Source organism: Aquarana catesbeiana, linkage group LG06 (genome assembly GCF_042186555.1).
Source record: "Aquarana catesbeiana isolate 2022-GZ linkage group LG06, ASM4218655v1, whole genome shotgun sequence".
In the NCBI taxonomy this organism is placed as follows: domain Eukaryota; kingdom Metazoa; phylum Chordata; class Amphibia; order Anura; family Ranidae; genus Aquarana; species Aquarana catesbeiana.
Window position 1 is genome coordinate 406,823,098 of NC_133329.1, and position 12,508 is coordinate 406,835,605.

The 12,508-nt window shown below is 48.1% G+C and overlaps 1 protein-coding gene across 1 annotated transcript in view; it reads left to right on the forward strand.

Moving 5' to 3' along the window:
- PTPN4 (protein tyrosine phosphatase non-receptor type 4) overlaps positions 1-12,508 on the forward strand; it is a gene marked incomplete in the record, with an annotated part of 165,913 nt that overhangs the window by 35,342 nt on the left and 118,063 nt on the right. The window contains 1 exon segment of the mRNA XM_073634460.1: positions 4,817-4,971. Within this exon segment, the coding sequence (XP_073490561.1) occupies positions 4,834-4,971 (138 nt within the window).

Below are 12,508 nucleotides of genomic sequence, written 5' to 3' on the forward strand. Positions count from 1 at the left end.
TTTGGGTCATTGTCATGCTGAAAGACCCATCTTCAGTGTTGTGGCTGAGGGAAGAAGGTTCTCATCCAAGATTTTACAGTACTTGGCCCCTCAATGCGGCAAAGTCGGCCTGTACCTTTAGCGGAGAAACTGCCCCAAAGCATCATGCCAAAGACCTCAATTTTGGTCTTATCTGACCTCAGCACTTTCTCCCAATCCTTCTCTGAATCATTTAGATGTTCATTGGCAAACTTCAGATGGACCTGTCCATGTGTCTCCTTGAGGAGGGGGACCTTGTGGTTGCTGCAGGATTTTATACCATGGCAGTGTATTGTGTTACTAATGGTTTGTTTGGTGACTGTGGTCCCAACTGTCTTGAGATCATTCACAAGCTCCTCCCGTGTAGTTCTGAGCGGATCCCTCACTTTTCTCATGACCATCCTTACCCCATGAGGAGAAATCTTGCATGGAGCTCCAGACCGAGGGCGATTTGATGGTTATTTTGTATTTCTTCCATTTGCGAATAATCGCCCCAACAGTTGTCTCCTTCTCACCAAGCTTCTTTCTGATGGTCTTGTAGCCCATTCCAGCCTTGTGCAGGTCTACAATCTTGTCCCTGATGTCCTTTGACGGCTCTTTGGTCTTGCCCAGGGGTCTCCAAACCACGGCCCTTCAGTTGTTCAGGAACTTTTCCCATCATACCTAGTCAAGTCACGTCTGTGAATGTCAAGAGTTTTACAATGCCTCATGGGATGTGTACAGCTGGAGGGCCGTAGTTTGGAGACCCATGGTCTTGCCCATGATGGTGAGGTTTGATTGGAAGAAAGAGCTTTTGTAGACAGGTGTCTTTTATACACATAACGAGTTCTCGTTAGGAGGACCTTCTTACATTGACAGGACTAATATGTGTACCACATGAGCACCTACTGTAGACAGTCTGTGGGGGGCAGAATTATTGTTGGTCGGTAGGCGATCAAATACTTATTTTACCCACTGAACTGCAACTCAAGTTATAACATTTGTATCGTGTTTTTTATTTTTTCTGGATTTTTGGTTGATATTCTATCTCTATCATTCAAAATACACCTATGATAAAAATGATAGACCCTTCATTTCTTTGTAAGTGGGCAAACCCAGTCTGCAGGAGATCAAATTATGATTGTCCCCTCTGTAGTAGTCCTCCTTCGTATGGATAAATAAAGGGCAGATATAAAGTTTGCGCAATATTCAGATTCTTGCATAAGCTTCCTAAAAGAGGACCTGTCTAGAGGCGTCCCGGAAGTGGCTGGATATGGGCAGGCGTGGGTGTGCAGAGCTCAGGGGCCCCGGCTTCTGGTGTTTTGCCCTTTATTAAGTGTTGCAGGAAGTGATAGCGGACCTTGTTGACACTGAACGCTGATAAGAGAGCTGCGCCCCGGCCCCTCCTTGGTGGAAACATCCCGTCTCCCTCTCACTAAAGGAAGTACTTCAACTTCACTTCTTATCCTTTATAAACCGCAGAGGAAGCCATCAGATAATAGGGGGGGGAGGGGGGAGCTGCACAGCGACAGCGGGTTCTTCTGAAGGTGGCGGCTCCTGTAGATAATGCGTCCTGCGGACTCTGATGTAAGTGCGCGCTCCCGTTACGTAATGCTGCTCTGATCACATCTCGTTGTCGTTCCTTTCCTTTTTTTTTTCTGCCCCCCCCCCCCCCCTTCTACTGCGAGAGTTAAATGTTCATTATGTCTAGGGGTACACAATGCAGGCTCTTTCACTTCTAGTAATAGAAACCTGAGAGGGGTTCTAACCCTTGAAAACCACGTTTTTGGCTTCAGATATACAGTTCTTTGAAAAGGTATTCATACCCCTTGAAATTTTCTCAAGTTGCAGCCAAAAACATATTTTATTGGAATTTTATGTGATGGACCAGGGACATGCAATTAGCGGACCTCCAACTGTTGCAGAACTACAAGTCCCATGAGGCATTGCAAGACTCTGACAGCCGCAAGCATGTCACCCAGAGGCATGATGGGACCGCTAATTGCACATCCCTGTGATAGACTAACACAAAGCGCCACATAATTGTGAAGTGGAAGGAAAATGAAAAATGGTTTCCAAATTTTATTAGAAATACATTTGTAAAAAGTGTGTGGGGGGGGGCATTTGTATTCAGCCCCCTTTACTCTGATACCCCTAACTAAAATCTAGAGGAACCAATTGCCTTCAGAAGTCACCTAATTAGTAAATAGAGTTGACCTGTGTGTAATTTCATCTCGGTATAAATACAGCTGTTCTGTGAAGCCCTCAGAGGTTTGTTAGAGAACCTTAGTGAGCAAACGACATCATGAAGGCCAAGGAACACACCAGACAGGTCAGGGATACAGTTGTGGAGAAGTATAAAGCAGGGTTAGGTTATAAAAAAAAAATCTCCCAAGCTTTGAACATCTCACGGAGCTCTGTTCAATCCATCATCCGAAAATGGAAAGAGTATGGCACAACTGCAAACCTACCAAGACATGGCCGTCCACCTAAACTGACCGGCCGGGCAAGGAGAGCATTCATCAGAGAAGAGCCAAGAGGTCCATGGTAACTCTGGAGGAGCTGCAGAGATCCACAGCTCAGGTGGGAGAATCTGTCCACAGGACAACTATTAGTCGTGTTCTCCACAAATCTGACCTTTATGGAAGAGTGACAAGAAGAAAGATATTGGTGAAAGAAAGTCATAAGAAGTCCTGTTTGTAGTTTGTGAGAAGCCATGTGGAGGACACAGCAAACATGTGGAAGAAGGTGCTCTGGTCAGATGAGACCGACATTCAACTTTGTGGCCTAAAAGCAAAACGCTATGTGTGGAGGAAAACTAACACTGCACATCACCCTGAACACACCATCCCCACCGGGACAGGGAAGCTGGTCAGAGTTGATGGGAAGATGGATGGAGACAAATACAGGACAATCTTAGAAGAAAACCTGTTAAAGTCTACAAAAGACTTGAGACTGGGGCGGAGGTTCACCTTCCAGCAGGACAACGACCCGAAACATCCAGCCAGAGCTACAATGGAATGGATTAGATCAAAGTATATTCATGTGTTAGAATGGCCCAGTCACAGTCCAGACCTAAATCACATTGAGAGTCTGTGGCAAGACTTGAAAATTGCTGATCACAGACGCTCTCCATCCAATCTGACAGAGCTTGAGGTATTTTACAAAGAAGAAGAATGGGCAAAAATGTCCCTCTCTAGATGTGCAAAGCTGGTAGAGACATCCCCAAAAAGACTTGTAGAGAAAGGGGGTTCTACAAAGTATTGACTCAGGGGGGCGCCATACAAATGCCCCCCCACACTTTTCACATATTTATTTGTATCATTTATCATTTTCCTTCCACTTCACAATTATGTGACACTTTGTGTTGGTCCATCTCATAAAATCCCAATAAAATACATTAGAGAAATATAAAGATGTACTATCTAAACCTCAGTCCCCCCGGTCCCTCCGCTGTACTTACCTGCAGCAATCCTGAGCTGTCACCACCTATTCGGCCGGCCCAAGATTTAAAATCCCCACACTTCTCCCTCCACTCAGCATGTCCGGGACAGACCAGGGCGATTCTGATTGGTTAGATTGCTGTCTCTGAATCGCTTGTGGCCACTAGCATCAGGGTTGGAGTGTTGGGCGATGGTCTCCTCTCCAGTTCCTGCTACCCATGTATTGTCCATCAGAAGACTCCGCCCACCTTAACAAATGTCACCGGGTCTCGGGGGGGGGGGGGGGGGGGGCGTTCCCCTTTTTCAGCGTGACAACAGGATTGGTTATTTGGCATTTTAACTCAAGCTGCGTAGTCTGTGCACTCATCGGGCTGAGGAAGGGTCTATGAAACGAGTCCCTAGCGAGGGAGCCCAGTGACACGTACAGTGGGTTTTCTGCCCTCTTTGTGCCCATTATGGTGATCTCTTGTCCCTTGTAAACCGGGGGGGGGGCGGGGGGTTGGGGCGGGGAGCGGTACAACCTTTCAGAAGGCAAGTGGATAATATAGAGTACACTTTACTAATATTCAGGAAGGTTGGCCAAACAATTGCGTTGCGTATGGGATCACTTCATCCCACCTACATTTTTTGTTTTCCTGTTTTTGCATTTTTTTTTTTGTTTGTTTATTTTGTTGGTAAACTATTTTTTTTTAAACAATTATTATAATGAAACTATTATTTTACTTTAAAATAAAGTGTAGTGCAACACTTAATAATAATAATAATAATAATAATAGGAACAACAATAATAGTAATAATAATAATAGGAATAACAATAATAGTAATAACAATAATAGGAACAACAACAATAATAATAATATTATTTTTATTATTGTTGTTCCTATTATTATTGTTATTTCTTTTATTATTATTGTTCCTATTATTATTTCTATTATTATTATTATTGTTCCTATTATTATTGTTGTTATTGTTCCTATTATTATTCCTATTATTATTATTATTATTGTTATTCCTATTATTGTTATTATTAGAAACAATAATAAAAATAGTAATAATAATAATAGGAATAATAATAATAATAATAATAATAATAATGTTTTTATTATTATTGTTGTTCCTATTGTTATTTCTAATTTCTATTTATTATTATTTTTACTTTTATTATTATTGTTGTTCCTATTTTTATTATTATTGTTGTTGTTGTTTCTATTATTATTATTACTATTATTATTCCTATTGTTGTTATTATTATTATTATTATTACTGTTGGTATTGTTGTTGTTACTATTTTATATGGTCAGTGAACTTCTTCCATTACCTTTTGCTGTTCCATGCTAACCGTTTTTTTTTCTCTCTCTCTCTCTCGTATCTCGCAGACTTTGCGCAGACAGTAATGAGCGCACGTTTCCGATTGCCTGCTGGCAAATCCTACAATGTACGTGCGTCGGAGCAGGCCCGGGACAGGCAGAGTACAGAGGTTGTGTGTAATATCCTTCTGCTGGATAACACTGTGCAAGCTTTCCGTGTCAGTGTAAGTAGTCGTGTGTGCGTCCAATCTCTATCGCCATGATGCCTCTGCGGGGATATGGACTGTGTTGTGATCAATCTGCTCTCTGATTGGTTTCCGGCTCGCTATGTAACAATGAATGTGTCAGGAATCAGATCTGTGTCTTCATAATGGAGTCAGGAGGGTGTAGATCAGGGATATACAATTAGCGGACCTCCAGCTGTTGCAAAACTACAAGTCCCATCATGCTCTGCCTCTGGGTGTCATGTGGCTTGTGGCTGTCAGTCTTGCTATGCCTCATGGGACTTGTAGTTCTGCAACAGCTGGAGGTCCGCTAATTGCATATCCCTGGCGTAGGGGATACGGCCATAAATACACCCGATCACCACATCCCTACTATGGGGGGGATTTACTGAAACTGGAGAGTGCAGAATCTGGTGCAGCTCTGCATGGTATCCAGGGGTGTGACAGGGGGGCGGGGGGGGCAGCAGCTTGCGGCTGCCCTGGGCACTATGGTATGATGTGGGGGGGGAGGCACTCCAGGTAGATTGGGTTGGGGGGGTGGATTTGGGGAGTGGCAGGGGGTAAGAATTGTTCTAGGAGGGGAAATTTAGGGAGGTGTGCTAGGAGTGGTGATTTGGGTGATTTGTGTCGGGGGGGGCAAAAGTATTTGTGCTAGGAGGGGGGATTTGTGTTGGGGGTGTGTGTGCTAGGAGGAGGGATTTGTGTTGGGGGGGGGGATGTGTGCTAGGAGGGGGGATTTGTGTTGGAGAGGGGGGGTGTGTGCTAGGAGGAGGGATTTGTGTTGGGGGGGGGGGGATGTGTGCTAGGAGGAGGGATTTGTGTTGGGGGGGAAATGTGTGCTAGGAGGAGGGATTTGTGTTGGGGGGTAGGGAAAATGTGTGCTAGGAGGCGGGATTTGTGTTGGGGGAGAGAAAATGTTTGCTAGGAGGAGGGATTTGTGTTGGGGGGGAAATGTGTGCTAGGAGGAGGGATTTGTGTTGGGGGGGGGGGGGATGTGTGCTAGGAGGAGGGATTTGTGTTGGGGGGGAAATGTGTGCTAGGAGGAGGGATTTGTGTTGGGGGGTAGGGAAAATGTGTGCTAGGAGGCGGGATTTGTGTTGGGGGAGAGAAAATGTTTGCTAGGAGGCGGGATTTGTGTTGGGGGAGAGAAAATGTTTGCTAGGAGGAGGGATTTGTGTTGGGGGGGGAATGTGTGCTAGGAGGAGGGATTTGTGTTGGGGGGGGGGGGATGTGTGCTAGGAGGAGGGATTTGTGTTGGGGGGGAAATGTGTGCTAGGAGGAGGGATTTGTGTTGGGGGGTAGGGAAAATGTGTGCTAGGAGGCGGGATTTGTGTTGGGGGAGAGAAAATGTTTGCTAGGAGGCGGGATTTGTGTTGGGGGGGGGAAATGTGTGCTAGGAGGAGGGATTTGTGTTGGGGGGTAGGGAAAATGTGTGCTAGGAGGCGGGATTTGTGTTGGGGGAGAGAAAATGTTTGCTAGGAGGCGGGATTTGTGTTGGGGGGGAAATGTGTGCTAGGAGGCGGGATTTGTGTTGGGGGGGAGGGAAAATGTGTGCTAGGAGGCGGGATTTGTGTTGGGGGAGAGAAAATGTTTGCTAGGAGGCGGGATTTGTGTTGGGGGGGAAATGTGTGCTAGGAGGCGGGATTTGTGTTGGGGGGGAGGGAAAATGTGTGCTAGGAGGGGGATTTGTGCTATAAAAGTAATATGGTAGAGGGGAAATATATATTTTTTGGGGGCGGGGGGTATTTGTGCTAGGAAGGGATGATTGGGGGGTATTTGTGCTAGTAGGGATGATTGGAGCGGAGTGGGGGGTGGGAATTTGTGCTAGGATGGGAAATTGGGGGAGGAGAATTTGTGCAGGAAGGGGGGATATGGAGTGTGGGGGGGGGAGATTTGTGCTTGGAGGGGGACATTTTTTTTTAGGGGGAGGGAATTTGGGCGGGGGGGGGATTTGAGCTGGAAGGGATGGGGGGGGCAAAGATTTGTGCTGGGAGGAGAGATTTCAGCAGGATGCAGATTTGTAATGGGGGGAGGGGGGGTTTAGGTTTGGGGGGTGAGCATGCAGATTAGTTATGGATATTTTGGGGGAAGGGGATTTTTCGCTGACACATAGTGCTTATACATCTTGGGGGGGGGCCATATGCCATGTTCGCCCCAGGCACTAGATGGCACTGATGGGAGCCAATCAGCTTCTATCTTCAGCTTGTTCAATTAAGCTTTGACAAAAAAATTGGCTGCACCAGATTTTGCACTCTCCAGTTTTAGTAAATCTGCCCTCTATATGCAGGAAGACCGTCCTTAACGTGGGGCAAAAGGGGCAGCTGCCCCGGGCCCAATCTTTGTTTTGGGGGCCCAAAGCAGCTGCCTCGTGAGCCCGCTGTACAGAGCACTCCCACCCCCTCTTACTTCAGATGTCAAGAGCCCCCCCACCGTTCCAGAGGAGGGTTGCAGTCAGCTGATCCTGGGGGAGGTGGAAGGGGGGGGGGGTTGCTGTGGCTGCACAAAGAGGTGCAGGATCTGTAGGAGAAGTTCCGTAGTCCTCTATGCTGCTGAATTCTGAGAACAGGATAGGCAGAGATAAGGGGATTCTGAGGCTGGACAAATGTGCAGGATCCGTAGGAGGAGTTCTGTCCTCCTCTCTGCTGCTGAATGCTGAGACCAGGATAGACAGAGATAAGGGGATGCTGCGGCTGGACAGAGGTGCAGGATCTGTAGAAGGAGTTCTGTCCTCCTTTCTGCTGCTGAATGCTGACACCAGGGGAGGTAGAGACAAGGAGATGCTGCGGCTGCGCAGAGAGGTGCAGGATCTGGAGGAGGAGTTCCGTAGTCCTCTCTGCAGCTGAAAGCTGAGACCAGGGGAGGCAGACATAAGGGAGTGCTGCAGCTGCACAGAGGTGCAGGATCTGTAGGAGCAGTTCTGTCCTTGTCTCTTCTGTTGAATGCTGAAACCAGCGGAGACGGAGACAAGGGAGTGCTTCAGGATCTGTAGGAGGAGTTCTGTTGTATTCTCTGCTGTTGAATATTGAGACCAAAGAAGGCAGAGACCAGGGGATGCTGTGGCTGCACAGAGGCACAGGATCCGAGTTCTGTCCTCCTCTCTGCTGAGAGGGTGGTGGGAGGGATAGAGACAAGTCTTTCTGCAGCTGCATGGAGATATGCAGGATCTGGAGGAGGAGTTCTGTCCTCTCTGCTGCTGACTGAGACAAGTTTGGGGCAGAAACAAGGGGGGTTGCTGCAGGGGAGGTGCAAGGGTCCCCCGAAATATCCTGGTGGGACGGATTCAGGTTTGACACGTGTGATGTAGACAATGCAACAGGTGTGGTTGAAGACGCACGACAGGAGATGGTCAGAGAGTAGGGAAGTGCGATATGAGAATTCTAGAAATCGCTGACATCTCAGTTCCTTTTTATATGCTCAGGCTTCTGACTGCCGGGACTGTAAAGGGCGCCAGGTTGTGATCCTGGATCTAACGGATGATTGGCCCCCGTGTTCGGTCACCAGGGGTCTAATCGATGATTGGCCCCGTGTTCGGTCACCCGGGGTCTAATCGATGATTGGCCCCCGTCAGGGCCGTCTTTAAAGGGGTTGTAAAGGTAAAAATGTTTTCACCTTAATGCATTCTATGCATTAAGGTGAAAAAACTTCCGACAATACCGCTGCCCCCTTGCCCCCCGTTTTACTTACCTGAGCCCTCGAAAGTCCAGCGCTCGCGCCCGACATCCTCTTCGTTGATCAGCCTGACCGCTGATTGGCTAGAGTGGATGGATTGAAAGCAGCGCAGCCATTGGCTCACGCTGCTGTCAATCATATCCAATGACGCGGCGCGCCGGGGGGGCGGGGCCGAGTGATACAGTGAGCGGCTATGGCCGCCGGCTGTATCACGGGAGCGCGCCCGCAAGAACTCGCCACCATGCGAGCTCCCTTGCATGGTAGTGATTAGTTCTTGCGGGAAGGAGCTGAAACAGCCACCGAGGGACCCCAGAAGACCAGGTTCGGGGCCACTCTGTGCAAAACGAGCTGCACAGTGGAGGTAAGTATAACATGTTTGTTATTTTTTTTTTAAAAAGAATTACCTTTAGTGTTTCTTTAAGGCAGGGCAAAAGGGGCAGCTGCCCTGGGCCCTGTCATTGTTGTGGGGCCCAAAGCAGCTGCCTCATACTTTGCAACTATCCCAGTTTAAATTCCCTCCTCCCTTTAGGTTTTAATCCCGTGCTGTGTCCTGATATCTCAGTGTGAAGTTCTGTTACTAATGCTCTGCCCTATTGTTGTGTACAGATGACTCACCAGCAGACTCTGTGTTTACGTGTAAATACCGACATTGATATGTAAATAGTGGCGGACCAGCAGCATTCATGTGTAAATAGAGGCAGCATTCATATGTATATCATGGCCCCCCTGAGGTCATTTCCACCATCACCTATACTGAATGCTGCCCACTGGGGAGGTAAAGGGGCATGTTGAAAGTCCTGCCTACAACTATGGTCATTAAACCTAACATTAGCCTGTTCTGCAGAGGTAAGCAAATTATGGGGGGGTGGGGGAGGGGGTAGTGTGGGGTGTGCAGAGGTAGGCAGAGAAGGAATTACAGTTTGGGGTGCTCAGGGGAAGGAGGGGATGTAGAGGTAAGGAAGGTGGGTGCAAAGATGAGCAGAGGAGGCCGGTAGAGTTAAAGGGGAGGAGGGTTGGAGTGGAGAGGATGGGGGAGGTTTGGGCTGCAGAGGTTAGCAGGGGTTTAAGGATACAAAGGTGTACTGACAGGGTGGATAAAGATGTGGGTCACATGTAGGGCAGCCCATTCATTTCAATTTCACTACAAATGCGGAATAAACTCCCAAACACTTTTCCAAAATCACGCGATGCCAAGGCAGATGTCAGCAGATGGGTGAGGGTGTCATTAACAATTATTGGCACTGCTGTGTATCTGCTAAAGGGCAGCACATTTCTGTTTTGTCGGTAAAGAGATTTTGCATGCGTTCCCAACACACACAAATGTGAACGCAGGCTAAATGTCTGTTACATTGGTGGTCAGTGTAAATCTTCTCATTACATTGGTGGTCAGTGTAAATCTTCTCATTACATTGGTGGTCAGTATAAATCTTCTCATTACGTTGGTGGTCAGTGTAAATCTTCTCATTACATTGGTGATCAGTGTAAATCTTCTCATTACATTGGTGGTCAGTGTAAATCTTTTCATTACATTGGTGGTCAGTGTAAATCTTCTTATTACATTGGAGCTTGGTGTAGAATCCTTTCATTCACACTAGTGGCCAGTGTGAAGGTCCCCCTTACATTGGTGGTCAGTGTAAATCCCTCCTTACATTGGTGGTTACTGTGAATGCTTCTATTACATTGGCGGTCAGTGTAAACCCCTATTACATTGGCGGTCAGTGTAAACCCCTATTACATTGGCGGTCAGTGTAAACCCCTATTACATTGGCGGTCAGTGTAAACCCCTATTACATTGGCGGTCAGTGTAAACCCCTATTACATTGGCGGTCAGTGTAAACCCCTATTACATTGGCGGTCAGTGTAAACCCCTATTACATTGGCGGTCAGTGTAAACCCCTATTACATTGGCGGCCAGTGTAAACCCCTATTACATTGGTGGTCAGTGTAAACCCCTATTACATTGGTGGTCAGTGTAAACCCCTATTACATTGGTGGCCAGTGTAAACCCCTATTACATTGGTGGTCAGTGTAAACCCCTATTACATTGGTGGTCAGTGTAAACCCCTATTACATTGGTGGTCAGTGTAAACCCTGATTACATTGGTGGCCAGTGTAAACCCCGATTACATTGGTGGTCAGTGTAAACCCCGATTACATTGGTGGCCAGTGTTGAAACTCCTCTTTATATTGGTAGTCAGTATAAAAAAAATCAGCATTGCCATTGATCACACCCTCCCCTCCCCCCAGCACTGCCACTGATCCCAGGAGTCTTAGGATCCCTAGGAGTTGTCTGTCTATCAATGGCCCCCCTCACCTCCCCAGTCCATGGTGTGCAGGCAGTGAGGAGATGATGTGCTGTTACCTCTAGCAACCAATCAGTAAACAGTAATGATGTGCAGTAACTTATAGCAACCAATCAGTGAGCAGTATTGATGTACAGTAATCTCTACCAACCAATCAACAAACAGAAATTATGTGCTGTAACCTCTAGCAACCAGTCAGTGAGTGGTAATGATACACTGTAACCTCTGGCAACCAATCGTAATCGCTGTCTGATCTGATTCAGTAAACTGATTTTGAGTCTAGCTGCTATTTATTGTATGTCTCATAGCAGGTGGAGAGCGAAACTGCATGGAGGGGCGGGGCCCAAAAAAATTTATTGCCCAGGGTCCAAACAGTATTAAAGATTGCCCTGGCCCCCGTGTCCGGTCACCAGGGATCTAACTGATGATTGGCCCCCGTGTTCGGTCACCAGGGATCTAACTGATGATTGGCCCCCGTGTTCGGTCACCCCGGGATCTAACTGATGATTGGCCCCCGTGTTCGGTCACACGGGATCTAACGGATGATTGGCCCCTGTGTTCGGTCACCCGGGATCTAACTGATAATTGGCCCCCGTGTTCGGTCACCTGGGATCTAACCGATGATTGGCCCCCGTGTTCGGTCACCCGGGATCTAAGCGAAAATTGGTCCCCATGTTCGGTCACCCGGAATCTAACCAATGATTGACCCCCGTGTTTGGATTGGCCCCAGTGTTTGGTTACCTGGGATCTTACCGATGATTGGCCCCCGTGTTCAGTCACCCGGGATCTTACCGATGATTGGCCCCCGTGTTCAGTCACCCGGGATCTAACCGATGATTGGCCCCCGTGTTCAGTCACCAGGGATCTAGCCGATGATTGGCCCCCGTGTTCAGTCACCCGGGATCTAACCGATGATTGGCCCCCGTGTTCGGTCACCAGGGATCTAGCCGATGATTGGCCCCCTTGTTCAGATTGTCCCCCCGTGTTTGGTCACCCGAGATCTAACCGATGATTGGCCCCATGTTCAGTCACCCGGGATCTAACCGATGATTGGCCCCCGTGTTCAGTCACCAGGGATCTAGCCGATGATTGGCCCCTGTGTTCGGTCACCCAGCATCTAACGGATGATTGGCCCCTGTGTTCGGTCACCTGAGATATAACCGATGATTGGCCCCCGTGTTCGGTCACCCGGGATCTAAACGATGATTGGCCCCCGTGTTCAGTCACCTGGGATCTAATCGATGATTGGCCCCCGTGTCCAGTCACCCGGGATCTAACCGACGATTGGCCCCCCATGTTCTGTCACCTGGGATTTAACCGATGATTGGCCCCCGTGTTTGGTCACCCGGGATTTAACCGATGATTGGCCCCCGTGTTCGGTCACCCAGGATCTAACCGATGATTGGCCCCCGTGTTCGGTCACCCGGGATTTAACCGATGATTGGCCCCCGTGTTCGGTCACCCCGGATCTAACCAATGATTGGCCCCCGTGTTCGGTCACCCCGGATCTAACCAATGATTGGCCCCCGTGTTCGGTCACCCCGGATCTAACCGATGATTGGCCC